Source organism: Myodes glareolus, chromosome 14 (assembly GCF_982192425.1).
Source record: "Myodes glareolus chromosome 14, mMyoGla1.1, whole genome shotgun sequence".
NCBI lineage: Eukaryota > Metazoa > Chordata > Mammalia > Rodentia > Cricetidae > Myodes > Myodes glareolus.
Genome location: NC_142039.1, coordinates 2579842 through 2596885, shown reverse-complemented (window position 1 = coordinate 2596885; position 17044 = coordinate 2579842). Strand labels below are relative to the sequence as shown.

The 17044-nt window shown below is 43.9% G+C and overlaps 1 protein-coding gene across 6 annotated transcripts in view; it reads left to right on the top strand.

Annotated features, from left to right (window-relative positions):
• Positions 1 to 14178, top strand: part of Zeb1 (zinc finger E-box binding homeobox 1) — a 167087-nt gene extending 152909 nt beyond the window's left edge. For all 6 annotated transcript variants that reach the window (XM_085698931.2, XM_085698928.2, XM_085698926.2 and 3 more), the window contains 4 exons: positions 1102 to 1207; positions 5702 to 7506; positions 9610 to 9790; positions 11711 to 14178. In XM_085698931.2, the coding sequence (XP_085555057.1) occupies positions 1102 to 1207; positions 5702 to 7506; positions 9610 to 9790; positions 11711 to 12312 (2694 nt within the window). In that variant the 3' untranslated portion in view covers positions 12313 to 14178. The remainder of the gene's footprint in view (positions 1 to 1101; positions 1208 to 5701; positions 7507 to 9609; positions 9791 to 11710) is intronic.
• The last annotated feature ends 2866 nt before the right edge of the window (positions 14179 to 17044 follow it).

Sequence of the window (17044 nt, the reverse complement as noted above, 5' to 3'; positions counted from 1 at the left end):
ACCTGTTTGCTCAGGACCTTGGCATCACTCACAAAATCTGATACTAAGAGGAGAGTGGTAGTGAGGCAGGAGAGGACCAGAGTCTGCAGCAGTGACCTAACAGTAAAGGCTGAGAGGAGCCACTGAACATGGGAGGCAACAGAAGAAAAGGAAGGAGTTCCTGGGGAAATGACTACCTGCTCCTAGACCTTGCTGAGGAGGTTTACCAGGGAGAGCACTGATAGCACCATACAGTGCTTTCTGTGTTAGAGACTGGTGCAGCCATAGCATAGACAAGGCTTGGTGAAAGAGCTGCCCATGTGACTTTTGAAAGTAGACCCACTCTGCTACAGCTGGGACCATCTTGGCTCAGTGTTGAGGGCCCTTGCCAAAGAGCAGGTAGACAGCAAACTTGAAGCAAATCTATGAAAACAAACTCCTAGAATCTGCAGTGACCATGAGGGCCACATGTGTGAGGATTTTTTGGTGGGTGTGAATAAAAGGAGCTGTGATGCAGCTTGGGGGTGGGGAGCAGTGTGAGGAAGGGTGGCTGAGAGGTCCTGGAAACCATTCAGGAATGTTGGCCTTTCAGGCCTTTGGAATCAGATTATGGCTAAAGGATGAGCATTTCCATGTCTTACAAGGTATGTGCTCGATACATATTTCCATTTCTGTTATATGTCAGGCCCTATTCTAGTAATAAGGACCTAAGAAGGAAGAGGACAAAGTCCTAACATCAGGGAACACACACAACTGATATAAACTATAGGGAACACACACAACTGATATAAACTAAACTAAAATGAAAACAAAATATTTTCAAAATCATGGGATTAAGGCACGTTTTGGAAACATCAAACATGAGAGTTGTACCATCCTATTGAAATGGGCCTGGTACTCTGGTGAGGTCCTTGTTCTGCTGACAGGTCTCTATAGAAAACTTGCCAACTTCAATCTAGAGTGCAGACAAGACCATCCCTAGATCCTCATAAAACACAAACTACTCTTCTTCTGGGAAATATTCTGTATTTGTGACTGCTATGACTTCAGGCCTGTAACAGACAACGAAATCATCAAACTCACCTGGAGTGTGAGATGTAAAACACCAGTTCTTTCTTGCAGAGACATGTGACGCAGTCTGGAGGTAATCGTAAGTTCAAGTGCACTGAGTGTGGAAAAGCTTTCAAATACAAACACCACCTGAAGGAGCACTTACGCATCCACAGTGGTGAGTATGTACTTTGTTCCTGCATCCTGTGCAGCGTGACAGCTGTGTCAGAACAGGTTCTAACCTCTAAAGTATATAATACAGCAAGTACCATTTTTCCTATGTGAATATAATGTAAATGAAGATAGACTTTACATGAGAGAAGTAAAAAAGGAACCTAATAAAATTCATGGGGCGACAGTGTGGACCCAGAGAGCTTAAGTAGCATCAGTCAGGATTTAAAAGAAAAACGTATTCTCCTGAATCTTTATCTTTCTATTCCACATCAGTTCTGCATTGCTTTCTAGATTTAATGACAAAGCTTATAAAGAAAATTTGACAATCCCACATCACACTGTAAAATCTGTTCTTTTGATTGAATTCAAATATGTTTTTGATTAAGTAATTTTAGTGGTATTATCTACCTTAAGATGGTTAATTCATGGGTGGATCTCCCGGCAGTTGTCAGGTGGATGTGTGAGTGCTGATAGTTCTCTGTCTTTTGGAATTGCATTTCTGGAACTTTCATTGTATCAATAATTGAATTAGCCCTCAGTAATATACCTGCCAAAGTCATTCCTTAAACGTGCTCAAGTCAAGATGCTCAAAGAGAAATTTTATTTTCATATGTTTATTAATTTATTTATTTATAATTTATTTATTAATGTTTCTAGAATGTTAGAGTATCTCCTGCAACCTGCAGGGTACTGATGTACAGTGAACTATTCCTTAGCCCTGTGCTACGCAGCAGGGCTCACTCAGGATAGATAATCTTCCTTCTTACTAGAGATGATTCAAAATGTTAGCTAAACATGAAGTTTGGGGTTAAAGAACAAAAATAAGATATAAGTTGATTAAGATTTATGCTGTAGTTTTATATTAGCATTTATCATCTCTTCTTAATGGAACAAAGTTGGGATGCATAGCTTATTCCAGAGATCAAAACACTGGTCTAGAAGCAAGACATTGAAATTAATGGGGAAATCCTGCTTGGTGATGGAAGCCCTGTCTCAGTCGGTGTCTTAGTTAGGGTTTCCTTTGCTGTGAAGAGGCACCATGACCACAGCAACATAGCTAGCAAGGAATTAGGCTCTCCTACCATTTGGGTCCCAAAAATCAAACTTCGGCCACCAGGCTTGGTGGGAAGGACTTACATCCACTGAATCATCTCACTGGATCCATTTTCTTTAGATTTTACAAAATTACAGACAATAATGTATTGAAACTTTAAAACAAACCAAAAAAAAAAACCCACCAAACTCAAGTTCTTCCTTCAGGTGGCTTGAAAAGCAACCACTGTTCAGGGCACCTAATAAGGAGTGACCTGCACACTCCTCAGGAAGCATCTGCAGTGATTCCTCCTTAGTTGTTTTCTTCAGCTTTTAAAATTTGTTGAGGATCAGAGTCTGTAGTTACATTTTCTAACATGACCTGGATTGTTACTTTGTTCTCATCACCATAAAGCTTTAGCTGTGAACCCTGGACAGACCATGTGCACTACTGGGCAGACCTGTGTGCACTAATGAACAGACCCATGTGCACTAACGGGCAGACCTGTGTGTACTAATGAACAGATCCGTGTGCACTAATGGGTGGACCCGTGTGCAATAATGGGCAGATCTGTGTGCACTAATGAAAAGACCCGTATACACTAATGGGCAGATCTGTGTGCACTAATGAGTGGACCTGTGTGCATTTATGGGCAGACCCATGTGCACTAATGAACAGACCTATATGCACTAATGGGCAGATCCGTGTGCACTAATGGGCAGACCCGTCCGTGTGCACTAATGGGTGGACCCGTGTGCAATAATGGGCAGACTCGTGTGCATTTTGGGGCAGACCCATGTGCACTAATGAATAAACTCGTGTGCACCAATGGGCAGACCCGTGTGCACTAATGAACAGACCCATGTGCACTAATGGGCAGACCCGTGTGCATTATTGGGTAGACCCATGTTGTTAATGGGCATATTACTATATTAGGAGCAGAGCTGTGCCCGTAAGACTCTGATGTCTCCACTCAGGTAAGACAAAGGCACCCGTGCTCAGGTACAAACCTTGCCACAGAGTACTGGCATATTCATTCTGTGGGTTCAGTATTCTAGCCTGCAAATCCTCACGTAAGATGTGAGCACCCCTCTCCTCAGCCCTTAAAACTCAGTCTGTAGCTCTGCTTTAGTAGCGCCACTTCCTGACAGAACTCCAGGCTGAACTGGCGGCAAACCATCACCACAGTAAACTGGGTCACTCTGTAAACATAAATAAAGCTCTGAAGCTAGAAGCCAGCGTTCCAACATTGTAACTTTGGTTTAGAATAATTATTCTGTGTACCATCCTTCCTCGCAGCGATGAAGCATGGGGTTCTGACAGTTACTTAGGTCTCAAATAACACCATAATATAGATTCTGTTACATCCCAAATTTTCTGATACAGACAGATAGGCTCATAATGCTTAACAAACTTCTCCAAGATTGCTTGGCTAGTTCATGACACAGCTGAGTTCTGTCAGCGGCATCCCACCTCTGAGCCACGGTCTCCCCCACTCTGGTGTCACACATCTGTCTTCCTGTCTCTTTAGTGGGGAGACACTGCTGTGACTCATTCAAGCCATTATCAGTTGGACGGAAATGATCTCGAGCAGAACCCTTGTCAATCAGAGCTGCATTGGCACACACCCTTTATCTCATGGCCACTGTACACTTCTATCTGATAGCATTCTCGCGCTGAATCCTATTCCAAGCAGCCTGTTGGCAAAATTTTGATAAACTGAGGAACATCCAGAGATAGGATAATAAGCAGGTAAGGGTTAAGAACCCTGTCCCGAAAAAGCTTGTGAAGGGTCCTGATTTCCTTAGTATACAGGAAGCTGAAGACAGCATGTAGTGGATGAGAAGATCTGCTTGTTAAAGAAAAAAAAATTAGCCCTGTTGTGTGCATTATGAGAAAGGAGAGCAAGAAAAGACCTGAGCATGAGAGCCAGCAGCTGGCCCAGACCTCAGGCTATCCCGTGGTAAAATTGCTTTTTAAGTGAAACACGGCCGTTTGTAGGGAGTATACTGGAAGTTCTGCTGTGTATCTCATGACCTTCATAGCAACCCAGCAAGAGTATGTTTATCTGCTCACGTGCCAAAGCACCGAGGTTTGGAAAGATTAAGGAAGTGGTGTATGATGGAGCCAGAATCTAAACCCATTCTGTGGGAAGCAGCCTGGCTGTGCTCCCCAGGACTCCTGCAAGAGTCACCCACCAACCTTGTGCTAACAGTTTAAACAGAAACTGGTCAAATATGCAAACTCACCCTATTGAAAGAGTTCTGGGCTTCTTAGATCCCTTCAAATGCTAGTATCTGGTTCTTCAAATAAGCACATTGCTGAGAAGGCGGGTTCATGTTTCCTCGGCTTATGGCCTTGACCCAGAACACCAGCTGCAGCACCGGCCGTGGCACCGCACCGGCGGCAGCACCGGACCGGCGGCGGCACTTACACTGACCTCTCAGTGCTTGCTACAACTCTGCTGTAACCCTAGAGAGATCAGCACCATTGCATTTCCTAAGGAGCTGCAAGTCTCTCGTGGTGTCCGAGTGTCCATGTGGCCCGTGCTCTGATGGATGTCTGCACAGCTAATAGAATGTAACTGAGTTAAAATCACAATTTTAAAATTAGGCTTGTGTGACAATTTTGCCTTTATCTCAGTACTTCTCAAATTTTTCTCCTAAAGTGTATCTGATGGCCAAGGAGAAAGAATGCCTTGTGTCCGTGTCCTGGAGACTCTAGGTAGCATTTCGAGGGAGGCCTCCACCAGCAGGGGCTTCTCTGACTTCACACTGTTTTTCCTGCCAGTTCACACAAATGTTGGAGTTAACCAAATTTAATGTGTTTGAACATAAAAACAAAGTTTTACTATACCCATTAGCATGAGAAATTAAGCTGATGTCTTGGGCAGAACTCCCCACAAGAGCCTGTTCTCTGGGTGCGGGGGAGGAGTCAGTGGTTACAAATGCTTCTATTAAGGTTTCCTCCCCATAATGGAAAGATTTTTGCAATGGAGCCGCAAGGACGTGGGAATTTTTATCAATCAAGGACATGCATTCTTGTTAAGTCTGAAAGGAGATTACATTTATTTTTCTTTCCTCCAACATTAATGTCTTGTACAGATGCCCGAGTGGAGTGTTAGCATCACACCGAGTGATGCCTGGGATAAGGAAAAGGGTGGACTGGGTCCTTTTGATATCTGAGCGTTATTGAAAGCTACAGAGCATGACTGGAATGTTGTGCACATGTTAAGAAGGGTTCCTGCTTGGCTAGCACACTGGTCAGAGGAAGGTTCTACTTTACATGTTTTTAACATTTCTGTAGGTTTTGAACTTGAAATGATGCTGTAAATAATGTTATGAGCACACAGGAGTGTCTTGCTATATTACTGTAGGGCAGGGTGGATCTGTTAGGTTCCTGTGTTTTACTGTAGGGCAGTGTGGGAATGTGATGACTCCATAATGGGTCTGTTTTGTTGTTTAGGAGAGAAGCCATATGAATGCCCAAACTGCAAGAAACGGTTTTCTCACTCGGGTTCCTACAGCTCACACATAAGCAGTAAGAAGTGTATTAGCTTGATGCCTGTGAATGGGAGGCCCAGATCAGGACTCAAGACATCACAGTGTTCCTCACCATCTCTTTCGGCATCACCAGGCAGTCCCACGCGCCCACAGATACGGCAGAAGATAGAGAATAAGCCTCTTCAAGAACCGCTTTCTGTAAACCAAATCAAAACTGAACCTGTGGATTATGAGTTCAAACCCATAGTGGTTGCTTCAGGAATCAACTGTTCAACCCCATTACAAAACGGGGTTTTTAGTGGTGGTGGCCAATTGCAGGCAACCAGTTCTCCTCAGGGTGTGGTGCAAGCTGTTGTTCTGCCAACAGTTGGTTTGGTATCTCCCATAAGTATCAATTTAAGTGACATTCAGAATGTACTTAAAGTAGCAGTAGACGGTAACGTAATTCGGCAAGTTTTGGAGAATAATCAAGCCAGTCTTGCATCCAAAGAGCAAGAAGCAGTCAATGCTTCATCCATCCAACAGGGTGGTCATTCTGTTATTTCGGCCATCAGTCTTCCTTTAGTTGATCAAGATGGAACAACCAAAATTATCATCAACTATAGTCTTGAGCAGCCTAGCCAACTTCAGGTTGTTCCTCAGAATTTAAAGAAAGAAAACCCAGTCCCTACAAGCAGCTGCAAAAGTGAGAAGTTCCCAGAAGACCTCACTGTGAAGTCCGAGAAGGACAAAAGCTGTGATGGGGCTGTAGATGCTAGCACTTGCCTTCTGTGTGACGATTGCCCAGGAGACCTCAATGCACTTCCAGAACTAAAGCACTATGACCCAGAACACCCTGCCCAGCCTCCAGCCCCCGCCCCAGAAGCCGAGAAGCCGGAGTCCTCTGCTTCGTCAGCCAGAGATGGCGATTTGTCTCCCAGTCAGCCACCTTTAAAGAACCTCCTGTCACTCTTAAAAGCCTACTATGCTCTGAACGCACAGCCAAGCGCAGAGGAGCTCTCAAAGATTGCTGATTCTGTGAACCTACCACTGGATGTGGTTAAAAAGTGGTTTGAAAAGATGCAAGCTGGACAGATTCCAGGGCAGTCTCCTGAACCACCTTCTCCAGAAACGGGCACGGTAAACATCCCTGCAAAGAGTGATGAGCAGCCTCAACCTGCAGATGGAAGTGAGCCCCAAGAAGACAGCACAAGTGAACAGAGCCCCCTCAAGATGACTAGCTCCCCAGTTTTACCAGGAGGATCAGCCATTAATGGTTCCAGAAGTTGCACATCATCCCCATCCCCTCTGAACCTCTCTTCGGCCAGGAACCTGCAGGGTTACTCTTGTGTGGCAGACGGTGCCCAGGAGGAGCCCCAAGTAGAACCTCTTGATCTCTCACTACCAAAGCAACAGGGAGAGTTACTGGAAAGGTCGACTATCAGTAGTGTTTACCAGAACAGTGTTTATTCTGTCCAGGAAGAACCCTTGAACTTGTCTTGTGCAAAAAAGGAACCACAAAAGGACAACTGTGTTACAGACTCAGAACCAGTTGTAAATGTAATCCCACCAAGTGCCAACCCCATAAATATTGCTATTCCTACAGTCACTGCCCAGTTACCCACAATCGTGGCCATTGCTGACCAGAACAGTGTTCCCTGCTTGCGTGCACTCGCTGCCAACAAGCAGACTATTCTGATTCCCCAGGTGGCTTATACATACTCAACTACAGTCAGCCCAGCGATGCAGGAGCCACCGGTGAAGGTAATCCAGCCAAATGGAAACCAGGTTAGTAAAGGACTAGCTAACTATTTCTAGTAAAGAAATCTCCATCCACTGTAGTGTCAACCAGATTGCTCCAACTTTCATGTTTAAAAGGAACTTAACCAATTTGCTTTCTTTGTGTGGCCGAATATGCCTTCTTTTGCATACTAGTCTGAGGTAGAGGCATCAACTATAGTTGAAAGTGATTTCTCCTCTGAAAAACAGTGTAAAAACTTGTGCTGGAGACACACTTGAACTTAAAAGAATGAGAGAAAAGTTGTAATACTCATTAATTAAGTTTCTGGTTTTCTAGTTGAATTCTCAAATTGATAAGTTTTTACTTTGCTTATGATCAGTAGTAAACAGTCATGTTCCTGTCCACCATAAAACACCAGAAAAGCCTCTCTAATGAGTTGCATACCAACACCTTTGTTAAGAGGCTTTGGTTGAGCAGAGGATGCTGGAAGCTTATTAGCTCATGCATCCGTGAGCTGTGAATTGAATGTTGAGTCACAATTACTGGTGAGGAATGGCTATGGCCCTTGTGTGCATTCCCTTTTAGATGGGTTTTCTTTGCTTGCTTTGGTTTGGCTTTGGGTAGAACTCAACTGTGTGGCTGTATGTTTCTCAAACTCTGTCCAGAATTTTCCCATGTCACCAACCTTAGTGTCACCACCTTTTCATCAGTGTTTATAACTGAACCAAATACCAGAGGCAGCTGCTAGATCTTTACTGCAAGTACAGATGCAGTTACCTACGCAGCCTGCTCAGATGTGCCTTGCTGTCTTCAGTGTCCCTTCAATACTGCTACCTATGGGCTCCCCATAACTAGCAACCCTTGAAGAAAACATGACCAATGACACTAGATTTATGGTGTATAAAAACCAGTAGAGTGTGTGTGTGTGTGTGTGTGTGTGTGTGTGTGTGTGTGTGTGTGTGTGTAAAATGTATACTACTGTATATACAGGTATATCTACCCATGAGTGTGCATGTAGAGGCCAGAGATTGACAATGGCTGTCTTTCTCAGTTACTCTTATTTTTTTGAGCCAGGGTCTCTCATTGAACCTGGAGCCTACCATTTTGTCTAGATGGGCTGACACTGAGTCCCCACTATCTACTTGTCTGCACACACTCACATACACCCCAGTTACACATGAGTGTCACACATGCCTGGTTTTTACATGTGTGCTAGGATTCTGAACACAAGTCCTTATGCTTGCCTAACAAGCATCTTCTCTACTTAGCCATCTCCCAGCCCTTTAGACTCATGATGAATTTAAAGGAAACAGAGCTTTTACCATTTCAGATGACTGTGTCAAAGAACTGTAACATGGAGCCCCTTCTGCACTGGAGCTGCAGCAGCAGGCAAACCCGCGGGTTTAGAGCCGGAACTCGGGGAGATTCTAGGAAAAACACAAAGCTCCTATTTAAAATTCACAGACCCTCTCACACTGCTCCTCCTCATTCCACAGAAAGTGTGGACTAAAGCAAACCTGTCTTTGTCAGACCAAGGCAGCTGGTGCGAAGACCTCCCGAATGGAGGCACAGTTTAAAGACATTTTCTAAACACTGTGTCTTAATATTTACTTAGTGAAACCCAGAATTTTTATGAAAAGTATGGCAAATGATGAAGTTGTAAATGAACGATGAATTAAAAAGCTCCGTGATTAACCTTTCTGCAAAGATACTGTGAAATCATAGCTTCCAGGAACAAGTAAATGTGGCTGCTGTCCTCTGACCCACCTTCTTCTGGTGCCCTCTCTGTTTGCCCCTGGGAGCCTATGTGCAGTGTCCTTGTAGCATCTCATTCCTGGGTCGGGGTTTTGGAAGCAACCCCCTAACATGAAGTTTCTCTCCCGTGCATTGTCTGGTTTTCCTTCCTTTCTTTATTTATGGACAGTGTGGGGCTTCACGCCCACCACTCACACAGGAAAGTCAGAGGACGGCTTGGAGAAGCGGTTCTCTCCTCCCCCATGTGGATCCCAGGGATCCTGCTTGGGCCATCAGCCTTGGTGTCCATTGCCTTTAGCTGAGCTGTCTCGCTGACTCTTGTGTGTATTTTAATTTGAAATTTAATCTTCTTTTTCTCTTTTTTTCTTTTCTTTTTTTTCCTTTTTGCCCCTTAGGATGAAAGGCAAGACACTAGCTCAGAAGGAGTCTCCACTGTGGAGGACCAGAACGACTCTGACTCTACGCCACCCAAAAAGAAGACTCGAAAGACAGAGAACGGGATGTATGCGTGTGACCTGTGTGACAAGATATTTCAGAAGAGCAGCTCACTGTTGAGACACAAATATGAACACACAGGTATGTCAGTGGACCCAAGCACAGGTTCTAAAAGTGACTGTGACCTGTTGCATAGAAAGAACACTGAAGCAACATCTGCCATTCAGAATCTTACAGGAAGCAGTGTGTAAGCCTCCTTCATTTCTACACTAACACAACATTCGCTCTGTGTGTGTTCGTCATCTTCAGTTCAGCTTCTGCTGTGTTCACAGTGTGGGGACAGTGGGCTGAAGTGACAGGGAGAGAACCCAACTTCAGGAAGCAGATGCTTGAGGAACATCATCCATCCTGGCTCAGGGCTCACCTCCAGCTCACCTGAAGGTTTTAAAATGAAAGACCTTTGCTGTTTTAGATAAAACTTCTGCATAAGAGGCTGAACTTGATTTTAAGATTCCCTTTAACTCTGAGTTTCTGTAATTCTCCACAAAATACACAGCCCTAGGCTTACCGAGGGACTGACAATGTCTCACAGACCAAACAAGGCTCCACTCGTCTCTCTAATGCCTGTGAGCCAAGAATGGAATTTTCATTTTCAGTGATTAAAAAAGATAAGAGGTAAAAATGAAAACCGAGCATCCTAGCAGATGTCTTACTCCTCCCAGTCGCCCCTGCTTGCTCGTTGCCCAAGGCTGCTTTACTGCTCCGGCCAGTGATAAATTTGAGTGCTTGCAGTGGGTACAAAGGCCAGCCAATCCCAAGATGCTTCACTAGAGGACTTTTACAGAAAACTGCCAACCTGGGCTTCCTGGTTCCCTCTCTCTAAAGCCACACTGGTCAATTTCAGTACAAGTGTCTCTTCAGACTGAGAAACCCAGTCAGGAAGACTGTGCAGATTCCTGTGACCCGAGAGCCTCCGTGACTGATCTCCACCTTGAACTGCTTTCGGAAAGCTCACTTAATTCTCATGGTTTCGCACCAGACTCCTAGCTGAAGAGAACTGCACAGCCAACCAGTTTCTCTCCAACAAGATGCATTGCTGCATGAAGGACTGGTTTAATCTTAAATTCTAATCCCCAGCCTCTGTTCCCTGGTCCTTCTCAGCCATTTTAGCTGCAGTGTCCACACGGATGCCTCTCATCCTCTGTCAGCTGTACCAGCTCCCTCTAGTGAGAAGAAACACAGACATGTGCTCTTTCTTTTTCAATCTGTATGTTGCAGGTGGCATGCTGGCAGTTTTTGGAATTAAAAGGTAGCACCCGGTAGGGAACTGGGCCTCTCTAACAAGACCTTTGAGCACAGCCCTCTAGCTGTTTTCACTGAGAGAATCAGAAAATCCCCTTATTCTTTAAAAAGAGTTAAATATTAGCAAATACCAAAATTAAAATTACATCTTCTCTGTAAAAAGAGATATCAGAAGTCATTTCTGCGCTGTTGAGGACTGATTCCTTCATGATACTGGAGTTACTGATAGCCAGTCCCAGCCATGCCGGAGCTGTTGCTGCCTCTGTCTGCAGTGTTGGTCAAGCTTACACCCACTCATCAGGAGCAAGATTCTCGGGGCCAAAGCAACCTTAGATATGATAATTTCCAAAGAACTTTAGTACATAAACTATATTTATGTGAATTTGGTCATAAGTAAGGAGATACATGAGACATTAAAATACTGTGGAAACAGGGATTCCCTGCCTCCTGTGCTTAGCCATGGCTCGTGAGAGCCTCTCTCTTAAGCCATCTGCCTTGTCCTGACGCATGTATTTTTGGCATTTCAGCCTTATGTACTTCCCACTGAACTCATCAGCAAAGTACAGTGTATATAGCCTTGAATTTTTCACATATAAAAGATAAACCATAGTATTATAAGTACAGTTGGGGACCTGCTAGCTTTTTAAGCATGAAACTGTAACCGTCCACTTTCACCTGAATATTCCGTAATGAGAGGTCCACAAACTCTTTATTCCTTATGCCACTGTTTTATTTCATATCTGTATTCTTACTTTGCAGGTAAAAGACCTCATGAGTGTGGAATCTGTAAAAAGGCATTTAAACACAAACATCATTTGATTGAACACATGCGCTTACACTCTGGAGAAAAGCCCTATCAATGTGACAAGTGTGGAAAGCGCTTCTCGCACTCGGGGTCTTACTCTCAGCACATGAATCACCGCTACTCCTACTGCAAGAGAGAGGCCGAGGAAAGAGACAGCACGGAGCAGGAGCAGGAAGAGGCTGGACCAGAAGCCCTGATGAATGAGCATGTGGGTGCGCGCGCATCTCCCTCACAGGCTGACTCGGATGAGAGAGAAAGTTTGACAAGGGAGGAGGATGAAGACAGTGAGAAGGAGGAAGATGAGGAGGAGGATAAAGAGATGGAAGAATTGCAGGAAGAAAAGGAATGTGAAAACCCACAGGGGGAGGAGGAAGAGGAGGAGGAAGAGGAAGAAGAGGAGGAGGAAGAGGAAGAGGTGACTGAAGTCATGCATGAGGCAGCAGCCGAGACTGATGGTGCAGTGGAGGACGGAGCTGCTCCGCAGGCAGGCAGCTTAGAGCAGAAGGCAGGCGAGGGCAGCGAGCAACTGTCAGAAGAGAAGACAAATGAGGCCTAGGAGTTCTAGAAGGAAATTCTACTTGGTAATAAAATTTGCTCTATATTACCCACGCTTTTCATGGAAGCACGGCCCCTGTGCTGTGGCTCCTGCTCACTACTGTGTAATGTCAGAACTGAGAAAAAAAAAAAAACAAAAACAAAATACAAAAAAAAAAAAAAATCCGGGTGTGCCTGAACCTCAGACCTAGTAATTTTTCATGCAGTTTTCAAAGTTAGGAACAAGTTTGTAACATGAAGCAGATTAGAAAACTTTAATGACTCAAAAAACAGAGGTTTCTTAGCAGGTTACAGGAAGCTGGATGGGCATCTGGCATGGCTCTCAGTATTATCACTCTTACGTTGGTTCATTCTTAAGCTGTACAATGGGAGAAATTTTATAATTTTTTTTATTGGTAAACATATGCTAAATCCGCTTCAGTATTTTATTATGTTTTTTTAAAATGTGAGAACTTCTGCACTACAGAATTCCCTTCACAGAGCGGTAGAAAGCTGTTCCGGCCGTGCTGACTGCCTGTTACCAAGTCAGTCAGGAGGTAGGACCTCTGCGTTAGACGCCATGTTGTCATTTAACATGCATTGCTCGCCTTAAGGAAGCAGCCGAGAGAACTGAAGTTTCTTACTCATGTGATTTTAAGTGGAGTTCAAAGGTTGTTGTTGAGTTCTGACTGCAGGGACGAAAAGTGTTTATGTGGCAAGGACGGCAGAGTCGGCAGAATCAGTGTTCGTGATTGTGTTTGCGCACGTGGTAGCGACTATGAAGGATCTATAGGAAGCGTTGTGTCTCCTTTGGCCTTAAGCAAGACCTGTGTGCTGTAAGTGCCATTCTCAGTGTTCCAAGGCGCGAACTGCCTTCACTCAGTGTGTGGCCTACAATAACTAGCATTTGTTGATTTGTTTGATGTTTTAAAATTCCCAAATAAAACTCAAAACCACTGACTCTGTCAGAGAAACTGAAGCACTGGGACATTTCATAATTTGGTTCTCAGTATTCATTTTACGTTGATTGACTTTCAGAAATCTCTACAGAAACAAAAGGGAAATTCTCTAAACTACTTAATCCATGTACTTCGTGTCAGACATGGATAAGCCATTGGTATTTGGCTCACAACCGTTTCCAAATGTTAGTTATTACGGACCCAGTTGATGAACAACATTAGCTGATTTTTACCTATCAGTATTACTTTATTTCTTTTAGTTTATAGATCTGTGCAGCATTTTTGTACTGTACATCTTCAAGCCTGGCAGTATTAATACCCTTCTTACTGACACGTACCTTTAGTTTTAGAAAACTTTTATATTTATGTGTCTTATTTTTATATTTCTTTATTTATTACACAGTGTAGTGTATAATACTGTAGTTTGTATTAATACAATAATATATTTTAGTATGAAATTTTGGAAAGTTGATAAGATTTAAAGTAGAGATGCAATTGGTTCTCGTGCATTGAGATTTGATTTAACAGTGTTCTGTTAACATTTATACTCGCCTTGGGCTGTAGAGCAGAGTTTAAATGGGAATGTATTAGTTTTACAACTACAATCAAGTCATTCTCCCTTTACCCAGTTTTTAATATGAAACTCTTACACTTTGAAACTCACTGTGTGACTCATAGCATGACGCTCTGCAGTTCTTCTGTTAAGAGTTAACCCAGCCATATCTCATTCCCTTAGCAAGCCAAATTAGAATTGCCTTCTGTAAACAGTGTTGGGAACAATGTCTAACATGTTGTGCCAATTTGTTCCTGTATCCATGTATGTAAGCTACCAATCCGACTCTTCCCTTAAGTTCCTTATTACACCATGGTCATTTTCTAGTTTTTTACCAGACTCCCCAGCTCACAATAAAATGCATCAACAAGCCTGACCCACTGTCATTCTTTGGATCATTGTCGAGATTTTCTTGGGAAAATTGTCTATGAAATGGCATCACATCCTACAGCATTAGTCGTCTCGAGCTGAGTTTGTTGGCACTAAGTACTTTTCCTTTTCCTCTGGGGAATGGTCCTGGGGAAGCCCTCTGCAGAGGCTGCCTCTTCTTCTGGAATTGTCCGCCCACGGCCCAGGGGGCCTCACCCTTAGAGTACTGTGGGGATGTCTGAGTTTTGATGTGTGTTGCTTGTGTTCTGCTGCTGTTTGTACCCTCTCATCAGCTCCTGTCCTGTCACTGATGTCCCTTCCCTCTGTCACGGTCACCCCTCACTTGCCCACTGCCCAGCAGACGCCTCTCACTAGTTGCAACAGCAGACATCCATTGAATGAGCACAGAAGCTGTGGTTTGAAGACCCTGGCCGCGCTCACTGTTTGTCTGCTAATCTGAGAATCCATATGGTAAAGGACTCCCACAATATGCCAGTGGTCTTATTTGAGTTATTAGGCACTCAGCATAGGAGATGTAACAAGGTACTTCCTTTTCAGCTGCTCTGTTATGCTGTGTGGAGAGCCTATTTCTAGGTGTTTCTCTGGCACTCAGTTTCATGGTACATGGTACAGGCTTTGGAAGTTGAGGGTGGGACTACCTCAAATTTGTTAGACCCAATACTAAGAGTCACTTCCCGTGTCAGAGCTGCACATTCCGAAGTGCTCCCTGTCTTCCTGTGCCAGGGCCCCGCCCCCTTTGTCTCTAGTCATCAGACTGCCTGGCTTCCTCCATCCCTGACACCAGACACCCCATAAATAAACCCGCAAAGGGCATTGTAAAACTAAGCTGCCATTCTTAGGGGCGTCAACTAGTTATGATGGTAAAGCTTGGCTAGCCTGGTGCCTCACCCATTAGCTAGCGGGCCCATGAGGAAATCATAACTAGGCGTGGTCAAGGGGCAGTTCTTCCCACTGCTCCCCCACAGCGTGAAAAGCAGCAGCCATGCCCTCATACATATGCTCGCTGCCTGAGCCTTAAAAATGCACAGAAAAGCCGCATGCTCTGTCTTTAGAGTAAGGGTCTGCATGCAGGTCTGTCTGGCCCAGCCTGTACCGCATTTCCTGTGCAGATAGATTCTCCTGGCCACATAGAAACTTAGAGCCAGCCCTAGATAAGAGGAACAGACAATATCCCGAAGGTACTCAGGCTGACAGAGCTGAAGGTGGAGACATAGGAATTTTCTCAATCTTGATGCAAACTTAAAGGGCAGCCTTGAGGGGAGGACTATGAAAGTAGTCAAGCTGGCAGAGAAATTTAATGGCTTGCACCTAAGATCAATGGAAGCTATATTAGGACAATCGTGTATTAAATCTGTCTCGGGCAGAACATCAGACCTACAGAAGCACTTCTGCTCAGAAAAGAAAAACTCAGCCAGAACACATCTACCCCAACAACTCCTGGGCCTCTTATGCAAAACAAATTATAGGGTATAACAGAACTCTCATATTTGAGAGGATTGGATTAGAAGGTTGCCCTAAATACTCAGTGGGTAAAAGCATTTGCCAACAATGCCTGATGACCTGACTTCCATCCCCAGAACCCACAGTAGATGAAAAAAACTCTTAATGTTGTCCTCTGACCACATGTATGCCATGCGTGTGTACACGCACGAGCACACACACATATATATAGTTTATAAGTGTTTAAACTATAAATCAGTAATAGATACATTTTTAAGATCTCCCAAAATATTACAAAGCCAAAATATGTCGTTCCTGATAGAAAAGATGGTTCTCAAATGATGGTGTCTTATGTCAAAACCTGAGGCATAAGGTTAAAGTGATATATGCAAGAGAATGCTATCCTTAAATATCGGCAACAGGAAAGAAGAACTCATCTAAGTGAAAGCGCAGACGAAGCAGGAGAGAGCCAATCATCAGGAAAAGAGGAAACAATGGCTACAAAAGCCATGTAAATCAAAAAGATAGTTTTCTAGCCATGGTCAGGGAAGGCAGGAGAGATAGAAAGTGCCAATCTTGAAAAAGAAATGAGGCCATCTCAGACCCTACAGAGTAAGGTAAGGAAGTAGTAACTCCATATCTGTGCATCAGACAGCTTCGGTGGGAGGCGCATTTCTTAGAAGGCCCTAATTACCAGAACTCATTCATTAACCCAAGTGATAAAGAAATTAAATTGATAGCTAAAAAGCCTCCCTCAAAAGAAATTCAGCCCAGATGGTGCCACTGGTGAATTCTTTCATACATTTAAGAATCTTTTAATAATTTCGGCAAGGTCATCTCCTTCTTCACTTGCATGAGAAGCTCAGATTAACCAGCAATGGTGTTTCAGTACAAGAGATACAGACTTAAGTTCTAAAAAACAAAAAGATGAAAGGCCTAACTGAATATTAGAAAGTTACTTTGAACACCTTATCAAAAGGAAAAAATGTATTGTGGTTAAGTGGGATTTGCCCTAGAACTTAAAGATTCGTGGAACATCCAAAAGCCACGTAGTATAACTCCCATTAACGGTAAGACTGGCGGGGCGGAGACTGATTACCTTAGTAGGAGTAGGAGAAACATCGGAAAAACTAACACCAAGTCAGAAATCACCAGCAGTATAGAAATAGGAAGTGATCTCTGTAATAATTGGCATTTTCAAAACCTTCACAAGTAAAACACTCAGTGTGAAAGACCTACACCTTCTGGATGAGGAGCAAGCCCAGAGTGCTGTTCTCGTGCTCCCTAAACCTCAAGCTTGGTTCTGTCCTTCACACAGATTGCAGCAACCTGTTGCGTACAGGCACCTAATTGACTTCACAGGAAACAGGGGATTTGGAAAGGAAAGACAAGAAGCCATGAGAAACTCAGTC